The sequence below is a fragment of the Geotrypetes seraphini genome, chromosome 3 (genome assembly GCF_902459505.1).
Source record: "Geotrypetes seraphini chromosome 3, aGeoSer1.1, whole genome shotgun sequence".
NCBI lineage: Eukaryota > Metazoa > Chordata > Amphibia > Gymnophiona > Dermophiidae > Geotrypetes > Geotrypetes seraphini.
In genome coordinates this window covers 371,654,233-371,674,193 of record NC_047086.1, presented here as the reverse complement: position 1 = coordinate 371,674,193, position 19,961 = coordinate 371,654,233, and the positions used below count along the sequence as shown (strand labels likewise).

At 42.1% G+C, this 19,961-nt stretch overlaps 1 protein-coding gene across 2 annotated transcripts in view; it reads left to right on the top strand.

Annotated features, from left to right (window-relative positions):
* LOC117358060 (zinc finger protein 665-like) overlaps window positions 1-19,961 on the top strand; it is a 56,892-nt gene that overhangs the window by 23,262 nt on the left and 13,669 nt on the right. For both annotated transcript variants that reach the window (XM_033939496.1, XM_033939497.1), the window contains exons 5-9: window positions 5,805-5,918; window positions 12,822-12,982; window positions 18,757-18,883; window positions 19,453-19,566; window positions 19,719-19,832. In XM_033939496.1, the coding sequence (XP_033795387.1) occupies window positions 5,805-5,918; window positions 12,822-12,982; window positions 18,757-18,883; window positions 19,453-19,566; window positions 19,719-19,832 (630 nt within the window). The remainder of the gene's footprint in view (window positions 1-5,804; window positions 5,919-12,821; window positions 12,983-18,756; window positions 18,884-19,452; window positions 19,567-19,718; window positions 19,833-19,961) is intronic.

The window sequence follows — 19,961 nt, the reverse complement described above, 5'->3', positions numbered from 1 at the left end:
ATTCAAAGAACCTTAAACGAAGACGTTCAAGATTGAATTGAATCTCCTCATCCTCCATCTTCCCCAATTCCGCCCGAACTTCCCTTATCCGAAGCCCAAGGGGAGCTCCCCCCTGGCCCCTCTTATGTTGATCTACCAGTTGACGTAAAGTCTCTCTCAGACTCCGTTCCTTTTGCAATTGAAGCCTCTTTTTATGAGCGGCCATAGAAATAAGCTCCCCCCGCAGTACGGCCTTCAAACTTTCCCATATTGTTATCGGAGAGTAGGAATCAACATTATTATGCTCCAAAAAGTCCTCAATAACCTGCTCCACCTTGCGGACCAGCTGCGGATCTTTCAATAAACTATCATTCAATCTCCAGTAGTGATCCCCTACTCTCGAAGCACCCCAGCGCACATCCATCCAAATGGGAGCATGATCTGACCAGCCAATGTCCCCAATGGAGGACCCCAGTAGTCTACCCCCCCATCCCTTATCCAGATATAGCATGTCAATTCTAGTATAGACCCCATGAACAGGGGAGTAGTACGTATAATCTTTATCCATGCAGTGCTGAGATCTCCACCCATCTACAATATTGAGTACGTCAACCAAGTGTCTAAGGCGTTTCCTATCGGACTTAAGCCGGTCCCCTCCAACCCCCGTAGAGTCCCACCTGGGATTCATAACTAAATTAAAATCCCCTCCCACAATCACCGACCCCTTCTTAACCTGCAGTACCTTGGCCAATACCTCATCGAAAAAAGAACCCTGTTTAGAATTCGGGGCATATAAATTCACTAGGGTGACTACCTCCCCATTTATCTGCCCCACCCAAATCACCCAGCGCCCCCTCTCATCCCTCCATTCCCGTTCAGGCACGATCTTAAGACGTTTAGCAAACAAAATGCCCACCCCTGCCTTTTTCCTTTCTTTCCTATTAGAGGCCCAGACCCTTCCCGGATATTCTCTATATTGTACCAGCTTCTCCCCAGGGCGCACAAAATGAGTTTCCTGAATGAAGCTGATATCAATACGCAGCCTTTTCAACTCCTTCAACAAGAGCTGGCGTTTACGTGGCATATTGAGGCCCTTAACGTTAAAACTGCCCAATCTCAAAGAATCAGGTCCCATAACCCAAGAATCCTACCCCACACCCTGCACCCCTCTTCCCCTTCCCTCCACTCCAGATCCAAGAGCCCATGCTGTCACCTACCCATCCCCCTATCCCCACCCCCCACCAGCCCCACCCCCCTCCCAACCCTACCCATATCCACCTGCTCCTCAGCCCTCCCATGACTCCGGGTGACCCCACCCCAGCTCATGAACCCCTCATCCATTCCCCCTCCCCTCCCCAGCCCCCCAACAAGCAATCATCCTCAGTCACACTCCCATAGGCACCCTCTCACACTCACCCCCATGAAGAAAACCCCTCACATCCAACCCCCCACACAGTCCCAGCCACACATCTGCCCAGTCAAGGCATTGAAAGTCCCAATTGTCCAAGTGCAGCCAAGCAGGATCCGCCATTGCTCACTCGCCACTGCTCACTCGCCAGTGCCATTGGAAGGGCCAGCTCCGCTTCTTCCACATGGTTCCTCCACCTCTCGACCACCAGCACCCGGCTTTCGGGACCTGGTCACACGCTCTCTCCAGCGAAATTTCTCTGATTGCTGGGTCCCTTGCCGGTCCGACATCAGAACCTCTCCTGTAAGGATCCCCTCCTTCCGCAACAGTTTGCCAGCCTCCGCTACAGTGGTCACTTTCTTATGGACACCGTTAATAGTGAGAAGGAGCCCAAAGGGGAACAGCCATCTATATCTGAGGTTGTTCTGTTTCAGGATCATCACGATCGGGCGAAACTCTCTCCTGCGTTGCAAAGTAATAGCAGAAAGGTCCTGAAACACCTCCACTTTATGGGTCTTCCACTCAAACGACCCCAGATCACGGGCCTTGCGCACCATCCGCTCCTTGTCGGCAAAATTGTGGAGACATGCAATAATGTCCCTTGGATAGTCATCTCGCTTGGGTCCCAGTGTGCGATGAGCCCGGTCCACTTTCAAGACCCCACTGGGTTCTCCGCCGTCGTCAGCCAGGGAGAAGAGAGAGTGATATATCTCCTGCACCACCTTCACCGCATCTGCATAATTCGCCGATTCAGGTACACCGCGGATGCGGACATTATTCCGGCGGGATCGGTTTTCCAAATCCTCCACCCGGTGGTAACAGTCCTGCCAGTCCTTTTGGGCTGCCTCAAATGCCCCACTCAAATTTTGTACCACCTCCTCCTGCTCCCCCATTCTCCTTTCAGTCTCCTCCACTCTCCCCATGAGGTCGGCTATGTCCCTCTTGATTTCCTTCACTGCGTCCCGGATTTTCCCTTTGACACCAGCAACTTCCTGCTTAATGTCGCAAACCCATTGCTGGAGGTCTGCTTTAGTCACAGCTGCGGACGAGGAATCCATTCTCCGCAGTCTCGGAGAAGACCCCCTCTCCGACTCTTCATCGGACCCGCTCTCCCCGGACTCACGCTGGGACGTGCACGAGGCTCCGCGCGACTGGCGCAGGCCGCTCTTTTCTGGCGCCTTCTCGTGCGGTCTCCCTTCGTCGGGTTTCTTTTTTGACGGCATATTACGAAGCCGCTTAGCTGCACTCGCTCAGCTCACCGGGTGCCCAGCTCACTACCGCGGCGTGCCTGCTCCTGATCGGGGGAACGTTAGCTCGAGGATCAGAGCTCCGGCTCTAACCCGCCATTCAGGGTGATGACGTCACCGGAAGTCCATCAAGCCTATATTTTAAGACAGGGTATGTATTGGATCCTCTCAGATCTCTTAGAAAATGTACCAGATTGGCTGTATTTAGAATGGCGGCTCCTGTTCCCTTTAAATCCAGAACACTTAATTTCTATATCAATGCCTATAAGATACAAAGAACACAGAATCTTATTAGATACTTGGAAAACATTAAGATACATAAATAATCTGACACCAGAACCAATTGCTAAATCCCTAAATCAATCAATATGGGTAAACTCCAGGATCAGAATTGGCGGATTTAAAATTGTCTGGAAACAATGGATAACTGCAGGAATAAGAACATTAAATGACGTCATATCAGAAGGTTCCTTGCTTAGTTTTTCACAATTGCAAAATAAATTTAGACTAAATAAAACACAATTTTTTAAATGGATGCAATTGAAGCAAGCCATTCAGGTAGGGTTCCCTGAATGGAAAATTCTCAATACTCAATATAGTTTGCAAGTTTTATGTTTCCAGACGGATTTCTTGGGTCACCAAGCCGCAAAATGGTATAAATTAATAAATGGATTTCTAAATAAAAAAAAGAAAACTGGACTTAGGGATATTTGGAGCATTGAGATTGGACAGACAATTTCTGCATCTCAATGGCCAAAATTCTGGTCCTGGAGATTAAGATTAACAAAGTCAGCATCTATGAGTCAAACATGGTTATTTTTATTACATAGAGTGTTATGGACCCCGACGCGCTTGCAAAAGATAGATAATACTAGATCTAATAGATGTTGGCATTGTAAAATAGAAGTAGGGACATTGGATCATTTAATTTTTTTTTGTCCCTGTATAAAAGCTTTTTGGAATTTAATTTGGCCCCAAATAAATATATTACTAGAAAATCACGTAGGACTCTCATATGATACCATATTATTCGGTACTGCAATGAGAACACAGAGTCCAATATCAGCAAATAATAATAAATTACTTTTAATATTGACAGGAGTTGCCATGCAGCAAATCACACAAAATTGGAAAGATTTTACCAAACTAAATTATACATTCTGGTGGAACTCGGTATGTCACATTTACAAAATGGAGAAAATTTTGGCTTTACAACAAGGAAATATTAAAAATTTTAAGAAAATATGGGATCCATTGACTAATTATTCTAGAGATCAGATATCTTAACACATTGATAATAGTAATATAGGGTTAGGGTGGGAAATATAGATATTAATATGAAAGAAAAATGGAAAAACAATTAATAGGGGAAAGGGATGAATATCTATGATATGAATTTGTACATACATATATATTTTATTATACATTTTATAATATGTGATTCATGTATTGAAAGAATGAAAATTCTATAAATAAAAAGTTTAAAAAAAAAAAATACCCTCACCCCCACCCCGTTGTAGCTTTTTAAATGCCCGCGCCCAGTACGGCTCTCCTTAGTGTTGGTGAGTGCCCGGCTGTCTTCTTTGGTTTCCCCCACAGTGTCCTCCAGATTCTCCCCTTTAAAGCTAATTAGGCTGTCCAGATCCAACGTCCCACCGAGGCCCTTGCGATGGGCAGGGCCTTACCTCCAAGCTGCTTCCCATACCCAGCGAGAGAGGTCATCTTCCATGCTGTGACTGCCACTGTGCTAATTACAGCAGCATGCAGAGTGAACCTAGCAGGCTGCCATTGGCCTCCGAAGCACATTGCCTCTGCCGTGGTCCCGCCCCTGATGTCAGAGGAGCGGCGGGACAGCGGTAGAGGAAATGTGCTGCGGAGGCAAACGGCAGCCTGCTAGGTTCACTCTGCAGGCTGCCGTAATTAGCTCAGCGACAGTCACAGCGCGGAAAACCTCTTGACCTAAATAATTATTGGAAAAATCTTCTGCATCAGTGAGCTGATCAATAACAAGAAACATCAGAAACACCTGGTGACAGGGAAGACAGAAAGGGAGAGCTGTGTCTCTTCCGATCTCTTGCTCCAGGTAGCGAGCAAGAAAGAGCAACTGCTGGGGAGGCGATGAGAGCCTGCCAACTCCGGAGCATGCATTTGGACTCGGGTAGAAGCTGCAGCCCTGCACTGTGAGGGCTTTTGCCATCCATCCTAGCTCAACCTAGCACGGTCTTAGAGCCGGAGACAATGACGTCGCAGGGCCCCGGCGGGATGCTGGAAATGGACACCGGGGGGGGGGGGGGGGAGAGACAGAAAAGGACCTTGAGGGGGGTGGGAAACAGACTTGAAGACAGGGCAGATGCTGGACTAGAGGGATTAGAGAGGGGAGGACTCAAAATATTAGCAGAAGGAAAACAGAGAGAGGGAGAAACCTGAAACAAAGGGGAGGCAGGGGGAAAGATGTTAGACTTGGGGGTGTATAGAGGAAAGAGAGAGAAAGACTGCAGAGAGGTAAAAAGATTCTGGACCAGGGAGGGAGGAAGGAAGGATAGAGAGAGAAGCAGAGAAAGACCAGGAAGAAAGGAGAACAAATGTTGGACATTGGGGGGGGGGGGGGTTTAGTAAGCAGAAGGAAGATAGAGAGAGAGAGGCTTGGACCAAAGGGGAAAGGCAGGAGGCAGATGCTGGACTATGGGAGGTGCAGACAGAACAGACAAAGGGGGAGAGACCTTGAGGAAGAATAGAGAGATGCAAGATCATAACAGAGAAGGGGGAGAGAGGGAGACCTGGAACAAAGGTGGTGTTAGGTACAAAGGAGCACTAACACTGGACCTGGGGAAGGTAAGCAGAGGGAAAAGAGATAGAGTCTTGGACCCAAAGGGGATGGGGCTGGATTATGAAAGAAATGTTGGATGCACAGTTAGAAGGAAGTCCAACCAGAAACTAATTAAATCACCAGACAACAAAGGTAGGAAAAATTATTTTATTTTCAATTTAGTGATCGAAATGTGTCAGTTTTGAGAATTTATATCTGCTGTGTATATATGAAAAATGAAAGGAAAAAATTGCATTGCGCTGAGGCTGTAGCTCTAATCACCAGGCCACTCCTTCCTTCTGTTTCCTAAATTAGTATTATCAGCTCTTTGATAAATCCTGGTAAATGAGGTTTCTCATAACAGGCCTTCCAATTGTAACATCTGTGTTCTCACTGAGTGAAAAACAAGAGGAAGATCTCCCTTTTATGGATCATTCCGAATCAGAGACATCTGAACAGACTCATCCTTCTATAATATGTAAGTATAACATTTTTCCTGCATATTTTACAAAAAGGTCAGCTTGGGACCATTAAGAAATTCAGTACTGGTGGGATTAAAGACCATCATCCTTGCTCTTCCTCCTACTATTTGTTTTCCACCTGCTCATGGAGGCACTGAGGCACCTAATGGAGGTGGGGCTTTTTTGTAGGGGGTGGGAAATCAAGCCTGGAAAACCCTTCAAACTCCAATGTCATGGTTTTTGAAAAAAATTGTATTTTTGCAGGGGCTGGGTAGGAGTGGAGGTGCTTTTCCATTATTGCAGTGGAACAAGATTGATGAGAGTGCTGTACAGTAAATCCCTGCGAATTTGTGGTTCGCAAATCGCTGACTCAGTAATTCACGGTATTTTCCGACCGCCACTTCCTTATACTAAAGTCACGGTTACACCAATCAGGAGCTTCTCTGACACTCTATCTGGCATGTCAAAGTAGCTCCTGACTTTAGTAACAGGAAGAGGCGGTCGGAGCATACTGCGAGTGATTTTCTGCACCTGCTGGCTCCCTAGCTGCCCTCTCCTGCCTTTTGACAGGCAAAAAACCATATTTGTGGTTTTTCAAAATTCGCAGGGGTTCCTAGAACGGAACCCCCGTGAATTTCAGGGGAATACTGTAGTTCGATTTAGCCTTTGAGTTTTTGTATTCCTGCCAGGTTAGTGTAAATCATTGTACATAATGCAGTTTACATTAATGCAAAACATGGCTGTTTACTCAAGCCTTTTCACTTACGTTGTATAGGGATATGGATTTCCACTGCAGCCAGGCCATCCATGCAGAGTCATTAACCCCCAGATTCTTGTCTTTTACCCCACTTTCAGTGCTCCCTCTAAGCGGGCGGGTGGTGTGAGCAAAATTTTTTCCCCATGCGCTAAAAATATCGGGCGCCAGCGCCAACTCGCCCGATTCTCCTCTCGCCGCAGCCTGCCATCTCCGTACGCCGTGCGCTGTGACGTGACATTGTGCGCTGCGAGGCAATATTTTGTGCGCCAGCGCACGCCAGCGCAGCTTAGAGGGAACACTGCGGGCCACTTTGTATGCTTTTTTTAAAAAATAATTTTTATTAGTGAATGCAACACAGACGTTTGATATTCTGCTTTCCTATCTACATATTGGTGTTCCTTTTCTCATTTTCTTGAACTCTCTTTTTAGATTGTAAACCGCTTAGATCTGTCTGGTACAGCAAATGTAATATAAATAAAAATACATTTTATTAGACAGATTTGCTCGGTTACATTACATTTTTTTGTTACTCTACTTTATGTCTGCATTAAAGTTTATTTATTTATTGACTTGATTTACCACTGAGAACTGACCCAGACTGGCTTGTAAAATGTACATTAATGGTAACATACATCATGTTTGGCATGGTGGTGACTTCACAACCAGCATTTAAACATGGGTGACCCGAGCCTACATAGAGTGATGGACCTCGTTGGGCAGACTGGATGGATCACTGGGGCCTTTTTCTACAGTCATTTACTGTGATACTGTGCACACGTTCAAATGTATAATGCACTTCAGTACATTGGTCCTTTAGGGGTAAATTCAAGAAAGTGCTCCACAGATTTAGGCATTAAATGATAAGGGCTTGATTCTGTATAGTGTGACCAAAGTTGTGTGCGCAAACCTGTAATGCATTGCCGATTTGTACATGCAACTTAATTTTTAACATGCTAATCAGCACCAATAATTGGCAATTAACAAGTGACAATTGGCACTAATTAGAAGTTATGCACACAATTTTCTAAGCATATTCTATAAAGTGCGCATAAATTCTAGTGTGTGGATCTCAAAAGGGTGTGTGGCCAGGGGAGGAGCATGGGCAGGTTATAGGCATTCCTAAAAGTTAGGCACATACTTATAGAATATGTGTTATCCATGCACAACTTAGGCATAGGTATTTAGGCCTGGTTTTCATTGGCCTAACTGTGTGCGCCTAGATGTTAGTCACATGTATGGGCACTAAGCGTGATTCTCTCAACTGTGCCTAACTTCAGAGGTGTTTTATAGAATCACCCTAAAAGCCATCCTTTCCAGCACCAATTTTTATAGGCATCATATAGAAGAATATGGCCCTAGTTGTATATCAGCAATCTCGTGTAATTGATGTTATAGGATACTAGTGTAAGTTGGAATTCTTGCGCCCAGCTTTAGGCCTCAACACTTATGGCAGTTCAATGGCTAATGTAAATGAGTGCGTCTAAATGTTGCAGTTGTGTGCATAAGTGATAGTATTCTATATCTTATGCACACAACTGCAAGACATGCCCCTGACCTGCTCATGTATCTGCCTCTTTTAGGTGCTAGGTTTCCAGAATAGTGACTAAGTGCTGTTACGCTTATAACTAGGCTGTACTGAATATTCATATTTGATTTGGCCCTAGTGCCTGAATACTTTATTTGTATTCGGCTAAACAGCGATTTAAATTTAAATATGAATAATCAGAGGCTCTACTGTGCTACTGCTCTATACCAACAACTATTCCCCTCCTCAGTGGCATAGTAAGTGGGGCAGATTTCCCCAGATGCTGTCTTTGCAGGGGGTGCTGTCTTCTCTCCTCCTCTCCGTCCCTCTGCGTACCTCTTTAAACATTCGCCGATGTGAGTAGCATGAGATATTTTAAGAAATTCATAGTTTCTCCCTTATGCAAATTATATGCAAATATTCCTCAGATCAGGTGTAGTACAACAGTCTTTCATTTCTAAAACTCAGGGAATATTTAGAAAAAGGATATAACAGATAACCTGTCCCTGCCATCTCTTATGTAGCTTACCTAACCAGCTATAACCACCCATTCAGGATCCCTCTTCGCCTCAAGAGAAATCCAAGTTCAGTTAGGCCATCCTACACCAAGGTTGTCTTCCTATTACTCTTGTCATTGGAAACCACCTTATTAGACCCTCCCATCTCCCATGACGGGACACACACCGCGTCACACACCCTCCCCCTTAGCTCAACCCCAGGGGGGTTGAACACATGTCATCTCTATGTCCTCTACTACCCAGGACAAATAATTTGCATTAACATGGGCTTTCCCTGCCCTGTGCACAACAATAAATCAGTAGGACTGCAGCATTAAATGCCACCGCATAAGTCTGGCATTACGGTTCTTAAGTGTAGTCATTTGAGGGGAGCATGGTCTGTCACAAGGATGAATTTGTATACCAATAATATTGAAGGGTGCTGATAGCCCATTTTACCGCTAAACATTCCTTTTCGGTGGTGGAATGCTTCTGTTCTGCTGTGGACAGTTTTCTACTGGGGAAAATTACTGGATGCTCATCTTCCTCTCCCTGGCTCAGTACTGCCCCTAAACCTATTCCAGAGGCATCAGTACAAATTTTTGACTAGCTTTAATGTTCTTCAATATAAGCCCCTTATACAAACTCTCCTTTAGGGAACAGAATGCCCTGTCTGCCTCTGTCGTCCACCTTAATGTGTTAGGGGAAGTATTTCATAATAGTTCAGTCAAACTGGAAGCTACCTCAACAAAGTTGGGTATAAACTGACTTTAGTATCCTACCTTACTCAAAAATTGTCATAGGTGTTTTTTTGTTTTGGTAATAGGAATCTTTTAAATTGCCTCCCGTTTTCCTAGACTACATTTCTTTGGGTTTGCTGAAGGCCTACTTACCAAAGGTCTCTTCAGATTGCCTCCAAATGTAGTAAATGCTGTTCCCACGTATTCGAAAAGATTACTATATCATCCAAATACACATACTCATTATGGGATCAGAGTAAGTGATTCATGGTTCATTGAAAAGTAGTTGGTGCTCCGTGTAATCCAAAAGGTAAAACAGTGAACTGATACAAGCCCTAGTAGGTCACAAAAGCTGTCTTTTCTTTGGCACTATCCTCTAGGTGAATCTGCCAGTACCCCTTAGTCAAATCTAAGCAGGGACCATCTATAAATGTCAAAATGTTACAGTGCTGCATACGCCTTTTAGCACTATATAAGTGATTAGTAGCATTAGTAAATATAAAGTAGAGAAATTTAGCTGTTCCCAGTTGTTCCACTAATTCATCCACCCAGGACATCGGGTAAGCATCAAATTGTTATATGGCATTTACTAGTGGAACCATCCAGCTTTGGAACTAATACTACATTCATTCATGACTAGATTCTTCTATAACTCCTAATCTTAACATCTCAGCTACTTCCTGCTCAACCTCCCTTCTTTTTTTTTTTCTGGTAGTCTATAGGGTTTTTGTCTTACTATTTTTCAGAGATGGTTTCAATCCAGTGTATTCCAATCTGAGAATGCCCTAGAATAGGGGAAAACCTGTCCTCAAACTGTTGCACCAATATTTGTAACTTAATCCTCTGGCTGGATGTTAGAGTCTCCCATTTCAAATTTTACACTGCCTTCATATTCCTCACCTCTGGACCCAACTTTACTTGCTGTTCCCCAGCAGTTACTCCAACTAATTCCCTACTTTTTCCCCATGTTTTTAACAAATTAACAAGGTAAACAAGTTTATCCTTTATCTAATTTTATTTCATATGTCATGGGGCCTGGCTGTCTGGCTACCTCAAAGGGACCTTTCCACTGAGTTAAGAGTTTATTATTAGACTAGTGTTTAAGCCCGTTAGATTAACGGGTGCTAGATGACCGCCTCTCCTGCTTTTGAACCTGGGCAGGGGCAGAGGCAGAGCCGGGATGGGAGGGAGTGACGGTGGGAGAGCAATTTCAAAGCCTCGGCAACGGCGGCTCCTTGACCAATCCGTGCTTACAACGGCCCCACACTCGCGGTCTGGCTGGCTCCCCCACCAAAGCTCTTCGCAGCGGCAGCCCTTCCTGAATCCGTCCCCGTGTCCCAAGCCTCTCCAAAGGCCAGCTCCCACTAAAATGGTACCCCTCTGTCCAAAGCCGTGGCAGCAGCCTCCCTCAAGACACATTTCAAATCTGACATATTGTAATCACAAAACAGAAAATAAAATTATTTTTCTTACCTTTTGTTGTCTGGTCATTATTCATATCATGTAGGGGTCCCAGGCTATGGTTGGCTTTTGATAACTCGCTTGTCAGGGCCCCTTCTTTCTTCTTCCCTCCCTCCATCCCTGCAGCTGAAGACAGGAGGGAGCAGTTAGGAGAGGGTCTGAGGGCAAAAAGGGGCTCAACAGCGCCCAACCACCTTTCCTTCCCTCCCTCCATCAGGTGCAGTGAATCCACCAATGTTAAAAGGAGCCACGTCGAAATCAGAGGCCTGCCACTGCCGTAGCACGTTCCCCTCTGCCTTGGTCCCGCCCCTTCTCTGACATATGGGACCGCGGCAGAGGGAACGTGTTACGGTGGCGGCAGGGCTCCAATTTCAAAGCAGCTCCTTTTAACATAGGCGGAGCTGAAAAGTACCTGATGGAGGAAGGGAAGGAACGGTGGGGCAAATTTCGGCAACGGCAGAAATTTTTTGGCAGGCCAAGCACCGTGAAACTTTTTTTCTTTAGGCAGCCCCGGGGGGGGGAGTTGTCGACGTGCAGGGCACTGTGAACAGGAGCGGCGGCAGGACCATGAGGCGGGAGTGAGCAGTTCGGCTTCCCCTATCTTGGGAAACCGGGGAAACCGCCGTGCCGAACTCAGCTGCGCGTGGGGCCGTAGTAAGCGCGGGGCATGCTGCACTCTTGGCGGCCACGGACCTACGGATCATGGAAGCACGCCGATAAGACTGCGCATGCGCCGCCTACGGTTTTATTATATAGATGTGGGCACTAAGATTAGTTCTTTATCATGCGGTTGGAAACCACACTCAGCAGACTTTTTATCATAGTGAAGTTTTTGTGTCTCCTGTGATTTCTTTAAGTTCTCTTCTGTTATATGCTTAATTCCATCTAATTTCTGGCTTAAGGCCTGTAGATATTCTGGTAAACTCAGGGGTCTTGCCTAGGATTCCCCTTCTACCACTAAGAGGTTCCCGGATTGTCTTCTAAACATTAGCTCAAATGGAGTAAAACCTAAAGAGCTTTGGGCAACTTCTCAATAGGCAAACAGTACAAAAGGGATAGTTTTATCCCATGCACCAAACTGTTCCCCTAAACTTTTTTTAGCATTCTCACTAGGGTCTGATTAAGTCTTTCAACTAGCCCTACGGTTTGTGACTGGTATGCTGGTCTTTTTATGTCTAATACCTAGCATTTAAAAAATATTTTCCAAGCACTGAGACAAGAAGTTGGTTCACTGATCAGTTAATACCTCAACTTACAGAAGATCTTTAATGTCTCCTGTGCAATTATTGGTCACTCCAAGCTCTACCAGTCACTACTGGCTACACCGTTCATTACTGGTCATGACCGATCAAGTATGAGCTTACTGAGGGTTAAGCTAGACACCAACATTCATCCCCTCTAGGGTCGCTCAGGAGAGAGAGCATCAGAGAAGCTCTTTCTCCCCAAAATCCAAGGCATAACTCTCTCTGAAGGTCCTTCTTCTCACTCCCACTTTGGTTTAGGGTGAGAAAAGTTGTACTAATCCAAAAATCCAAGAGACACCACATTTCTTCCGTACTAGTCCAGGGTTGTTACCTCTACTGCTATTATAGTGAATACAGGCATAAGAGCCTTTTTACAGGAAGAAGTTCCTAGATGGAGAATAGTCTGTGTCAAAAAACCCTCCTAATGACAGAAATTCCCATTATGTTTATACAGTAACAGTATCTACAACAGAGCTGGGTTGTTTTGGTTGTTTTTTTTTGTAGCTTTTGAAAAAGAGGTTGCCCACCACAGTATGAAAATATCAGGATATTTCTAGAGTGAATTTCTAATGATAATCAGTACAACAGTACCCCTCTTTTGTTGGCTCTGTACTGGTGGAGATGCATAGGAAAACAGCCTTATAGTCTCTGTGGTAATTTTTTAAAACATATTGTACTATCTTTTTCCTACAATAGGCTCCAACATTGTCAAACCTGACATTTTAATCCGATTTGAACAAGAGAAATTTAGTACTGAGCCTCAAAGATCTGAAGAAAGAGGAAATCTAACCATCTCAGACACATGTGAAAATCTGCATGAAGCATGTGATGAAGCCTGGATTAAAGCTAGTAATGAGGTAATACAAACATTTCCTACCAAAAAGATGCCTATTTTGGACCAAGCAAAGTGAGAATGAGGTTATAATTACAGCCTTTGATTTCTTACCTTCATTGTATAGGTAATGTTAGTTCTGTTTTCCTTGAGGGTCGGTATTCACAGCAATTTAACAGGGCAGTAACTGCTAAATTGAAAACTGGTTGTTTTGTGGGTGGTCCAGGGATGGCATTAGTACTTTACTGCTTAAGTTAACCATCAAATCAGACTGCATAAAACATAGTTCTATCTTTATCTGGTTCTGTTTAGGCAGTTAAGTGCTGAATATCACCTTTAACCGGATAAGTGGTAGCCAGTTCCCTAAACCCAGATATTCAGTGCCATACCTGGACATGGTCCGGTATTGACCATTTGGGAATCACACCAGCATCAACCAGAAAAACAACGACCTTCCATCTGAATATTTACCTCCTTAGTTTTACTTTTCTCCTCTCATTGTTAGTTCTTCCTTTTTTTGCTTCTCATTCCTTCTGTTTTTCTTATTCTCCTCCACCATTATCCCATGTCTGTCTCTTCCATTCATCATCTTTTAAAATCTACAATCATTCATCCTTTAGCAGTTTTTTTTATAATTTTCCTTGTGCCTCTCACTATTTTTGCCCTCCCTCTATCCATAAAGATTATGTAGTACGTTGCAATCTGTTTCCTGCTGAATTTTTATTTTGATTGATTTGGTCCCCTCTTTAACATATAGCGCTACCACTGTCATTGTGAAATAATTTGTATCCTGATATCACAGTGTCCATTTCTAGTGCAACAGGAATATCAGTCTTGACCAATGGGTATTTCCAGTGCAATAGGTAAGTAATTCTAGAGAAGCGGGTTATCTCCCAATGGCCACGAGCCATCTTGAAAAGGAATACATTCCGGATTTTTTTTCTCTGACCCTGCTCTACTTCACTAGAAGATCTACTGCCACCTGTAGTTTTTCCCTTTTGCACGTGAGCCTGAAGGAGTGTTTCTGTTCTGCTCTCCCCTTTTTCTTATTTTCTTCAGTGGTTTTTGACCCTTTTCAGGGTTTCCTGTGTGCTCAGATTATTTTTTTCAGCTCTGCTGGCAAAGAGAAGAAGCAGACCGGTCTGGAAGTGCAGGCACCCAGATGAGGCAGGGACACACATAATGTAAGCTGTGTGAGTAAGTGAGAGCCCTGCCCTGCCCCTTCCATGCTCTGCCTCTGTGTATGTTAAGTGACTATTTGCAGAATAGTGTTTAGGTGCCCTACAAGCAATTGTATTGTATTTGATATACTGCTTGTATATGGGTATTAAGCGGTTTACAAAATTAATACAGTAGGCACATTAAACTACCCTATCTATCCCAGATGGGCTCACAATCTAAACTAAAAGTGCCTAAGAGAAAGCAACATTTGTATAATAAAGATAAAATAGAAAGGAGGAAAGAGGGAAGAAGACACCTTAGAGAAATAATCAGAACGTTAGTAGCAAGAACCCAAAAGATTCAAGAAGAATGAATTACTATGGTTACTTTGAAAAGAAAAGAAAAAATAGAATAGTAGATCTAATAAAATATGTTACAATATCAAGCACAATCTAAACTAAAGTGCCTAAGGAAGAAGAAGTATTAAATATATAATCTATCTATATATATATATATATATAAAATCGGATGTGTGCATGTATGTTTGTATGTTCCGGTATAACTCTGAAACGCATGGAGGAATTTCAACCAAACTTGGTATACGTATCACTTACTATCTGGGAAAAAATACTGTGGTAGTGGGAAGGGGGTAACATGTAAAAATAATCGAAAATGAAAGATATTAGTGTGTAATCCATAGTTTTCAGGGTCGCTGAGATGAATAGTGACAATCCCAATGTCGTTTAAGTCCAAGTTCGGCCCCATCACAATTTTAACTGGTTGCGAGAGAGGGCCATTCTTGATGCTAAAAATGAAGATGTCCATGAAATAAATAAATACCTGGGCAACGCCGGCAATCTGCTAGTACATTATATAAATACAATAACAAATAGAAAAGAAATAAAAATAAGAAATAAATAATAATTGTGAAGGTATGTGCACATATACATACATACATAATTGCTAATATTTTAGATATTGTTGCATGCAAAGGACACATAAAGGCAGATCAGGTTTAGATTAGATTAGATTAGATTAGATCAGCCATTCCCAATCTAGTCCTCAGGACACACCTAGCCCCATTGGGTTTTCAGAATATCCACAATGAATCTTCATGGGTTAGATTTGCATGTAATTGAGGCAGTTTTTGCAAATCTATTTCATGCATATTCATCGTGGATATCCTGAATACCCGAAGGGACTAGGTGTTCCCTGAGAACTGAGTTGGGAACGAATGACCTAGATCAGTGTCTCTCAAACTGTGTTCCACGGTACAGTGGTGTGCTCCGAAGAAATTCCAGGTGTGCCATGAGAGATTCCAGAATTTTATTTTATTTTTAAAATTTCCCTTCATAAGTACCTGAAACGAAATAGAAAAAAAAAGGTATGTAGTGACTTTTGGGACATCCTGTATACACTAGAACATGACATGTACATCGTTTACGCAAGAGTCTGTCAATGTTATGAGCATCTTTGTGCGGAAGGATACAACTGCCCAGACAAGCATTCTTGAATGTGATTGGTCCTTGAAAACTAATGGCAAGTAATTTTATTCTTATTTTTATTTTTTATGCAGTAGTTATCCTGTCTTGAGCAACAAAGCAATCAATGTTTTGTTACTGTTTGGATCTTCTTATCTTAGCAAACTTGAATTTTCAGCTCTGACAGAAATTAAATTTAAAAAAAGAGAACGACTGCAGATGGTGGCTGATGAAAGACGTGTTTGTTTGTCGACTATCGAGCCACGTTTTGAATTAATTTGCACTCAAAAACAAGCACATCTATGGCATTGCTTAGAAATTCTGTTCTATCTACTTTAGTTTCACCGTTGTTACAATTACCCATACATAACTTAAAGAACTTTAAATAACTCTCAAATCTAATTTTTTTGTTGGTTTTGCAATTTTATAATCTCAATGATAATGTGCTGTGAAAACCATTTGCTCTGTTTAGTGTGCCGGAGTTAAAAAATAGTTTGAGAGACACCGACCTAGATTATAGAAGTGTCTTTTAGTGCATAGGTCTTCCATTCTGAGAAATCTGCATGGGCTATCTGTAAAACATAAGATAATATTTAGAGGACAGAGGAGAAATATGCGGATCATTAATGAAACTGTCCCATATAGAATTACAAAATCAAGTGTCAAACTTCAAGCAATTGATGCCGAAGTAGAGCAGTGCTGAAAATCAAATGCAGTTCAATAAACATTATTCCCTGTCCCAATCATCCTTGAAACAGTGACAAGTGAAATGCTGGCTACCGTTGTGGTTAGGATTGACATTTCATTAAGCTAAATATGTTGCACGTCATTGTAATAAATTTGCATTGCACAGAGCATCATGATTTTGATTAAAATCAATGAGTTTTTTTTTAAATTATGCCTGTGAGGTAACTGCCCATGAAACTTATCACATTAAGGGTGAAGGTGGGGTTCTGAGGCTTTTTCCTCCCTTGTTTTATAATCTTGGCTCTGCGTCTTTACTTTAGTCTATTGGTTTGACACTTGGGGCTCCTTTTACTAAGCCGCGCTAAACCCGCGCTACGCGGCTAGAATTAACGCCAGCTCAATGCTGGTGGTAGCGCCTAGCGCGCACGGCAATTCTGTGTGCGCTAAGTGCGCGTTAAAACCGCTATCGCAGCTTAGTAAAAGGAGCCCTTGATTTTGTATATTCTATAGTTGGGATTTTGATATTCTATAGTTAGGAGTCTTTCATTGATGACTACCTATAAAATATCAAACACTCTAAATACCTGTTTGATAGTTTGTTATTACACTGCGCAACAAATTTTAACTTTTTTTCTGGGGCAAGAAGAAAATGAGGTTTACGTTATAGAATTTGACCTCCTGTGTATGAAAATAGCCTGTTTTTTTCCTATCACGTATAGTTTTTGAGTAAATTGCTAATATTTATAGCATGAGAAGTCATAATGTAATGCATTGTGCCGATTTAACTAAGAAGCAAAACCCTGATACAAAATTGACAATTTAATCTCAACGGAGCTGCTGAAGCTTGAAAATTGCTGATGATGCAATACAGCGCATTGCTGATGATGCAATAGGCCTACAGAGAACTGCATATTCCAGCTCCGCCTCCTCACTCATAATATAGCACACTATTAACATCATCATTAAAATCAATACTTTAGCTTAAAAATCTAATTTGAGGCAAACTGTTTTAATATTTCAGAGATTGTTATAACATTTACTCCAAGCATTAGAAAATATAGCGAAAATTTTAATTTTTGCATTATAATGGTCTTTTGCCAAAAATCAGAGGGTTATACCAAAAAATTAAGTTCAGTTTTGAATTCAACGCCCCCAAATCACTATAGAATAACCACTACAATTCATGCTCCTAAACCTCTGTTACACAGTGATATGTGTTACTGATTTGAATTATTTGGGGAGTGATTATTTTTGTTCTTTCAGGGATTGCTGACTGTTCCTAGTAGCATTGTAGTATGTAAAATTTCCATAAGATTGCATAACTATTTACTGTGGAACTGTTTACTCTTGGAGTTGCAGTGTGTGATAGATATTTGACTTGTTGAAAAAGATAAAGGCTTGGATGTTTGCTGCTCCTTACCCATGATATTTTATTTTGTATGATTTTCTGTTTCTGTTATTGTTCATTTTTATATAAACTCTTAAGTTTATTTAAGATTTGATCTACCGCTCCTGCATTTTACTGACCTAAGCGGTTTACAATGTATCAAACTAAAATGAAATTGGGTACTTGAGAAAAACTACCCTATCTGTCCCGAAGGCTCACAATCTAGCTAAAGTACCTGATAAACTAAAAATAAGTAATAACAACATATAATACATTTACAAGATCAAAAATCAAACAAAAAGAAATAATGAAAGAAGATTAAAAAAATTAAAAATAAAACAAATTTAAGAGACAGAAAGAATCTTCCAGTGCATGTTCACCTTCCCCGGAGTTAAAATCTGGAATGAACTCACAGAAACTATAAGAACAGAAACCAATCACACCCTATTTTGAAAGAAACTGAAAACTTCATTCTTCGACAGCTAATCTTCTAAGATCATCATAAGCATATGACTTTTACTTATTTCGCCTAAGTTTTAGGTTTCTTGTCCCCCCTGCCATACCCTTTCCCTTCCTTTCCTAAAGTCGCCTAGAGCCTGATTAGGTGTGTGCGACAGATTAGATTAGATTAGAAAAGTTTCTGAAGCGGCCTGATAGCAAACAGTCATATTTTAGTTCAGGTCTTAACACAACTCCCGGCACAGCCCACTTCACAGATCCGCCACCGGCAGAGCTGGAGAGCATCAAAGAAATTAACATTTCTAAAACATATCCACTAAAACTGTTATATGAAATAAATAAATCCAAATCAACATGAATCAGTACAAATTAATGCAGATTGTAGTCCCCATTCCATTATTCAATTCGGGAGAGCCATTTGAAAAAAATGTGCTTTTAGATGCCTCTTAAAATTTTGAAATGATTCTTCCTTCCTTAACTCTACTGGTAAATTGTTCCACAATATTGGCACTTATGTATATTCATTGTAAACCACCTAGAAGTGAGGCAGTATAATCTCATAAAAAGAAATTAATGAAAAAATAATGAAAACTTTGACTGAGGGTGTTCTTTTTGGTGTTCCAGGCTTCGGTCATATTCAAGGATGTCGCTGCTTATTTCTTGGAAATGGAGTGGAACATTCTGGAAGAATGGCAAAAGGAGCTGTACAAGAAGGCCATGAAGGAGGTTCTTGATATCCTCATGTCACGAGGTAGATATGTCTTCTCTTTCATCTACCACAAAGACACATTGTGGAATTGGTGATATAAAAATCACAGATACTACAGGTATCTGAAATTTTTAATCTGGCTTTCCAATGCCATCCCATATTCTACAGGAGCAAATGAAAGACTTCACTTTTGCAGGAACAGCAAAAGAAGCTGCTCTGAGCTGTAAGTTAAAATGTATACCTTACGAGAGGCATAGAGGGATATGGGTGACTAAAACTACATCAGGTGTATACCTGACTGGGCCTCCGCGTGTGCGGATCGCCGGACTCGATGGACCATGGGTCTGATCCAGAGATGGCAGTTCTTATGTTCTTATATTAAAATGGAGGCTTTACATTAGACTAGCTGGATTCTCCCTCCCTCTTCCATACAAAATAAATTGGCGCAGAAGATCAGAGAAGATTTACCTCTCAGACTTCACACTAGAATATACACATACACCCCCCCCCACCATGCACACACTCACAACACTGCTCCATCGCAACAGGAAACCTCCCCAGGAATTCTACAAATATAATTGAAATGTCATTTTCCTACTTCTTTTTGGCAGGTTATTCAGTCGTTTATCCTGATATTATATTCAAGATTAGAAAAGAAGATGAGAAATATTTCACTCAACATTTTGAGTGGGAGGGAAAAGAAAACCCAAATGACTCCACCAAAAGTAAGTAGATGTTTTGTATGTAAAGGAATTTGCATTTTCATATCACAGGAGATGGACCATTAACATCAAAAAATTGGACACTTAAAATCTCATTTCCTAAATAATATGATCAGATCTTTGGTAATCCTTCTAGACATGTTTTCTCATCACAGGTCTTCCAATTGTAACATCTGTGTTCTCACTGAGTGTTAAACAAGAGGAAGATCTCCCCTTCACGGATCATCCTGGATCAGAGATATCTGAACAGACTCACCCTTCTGTAACAAGTAAGCATAAAACTTTTCCTGCACATCTTTACTAAGGTCATTTGGAACTATTCATGAATTTATGGGTTAAGAGGCCATCATCCTCGCTCTTCCTCCCACTATCTGTTTCCCTGCTTTGAATGGAATAGG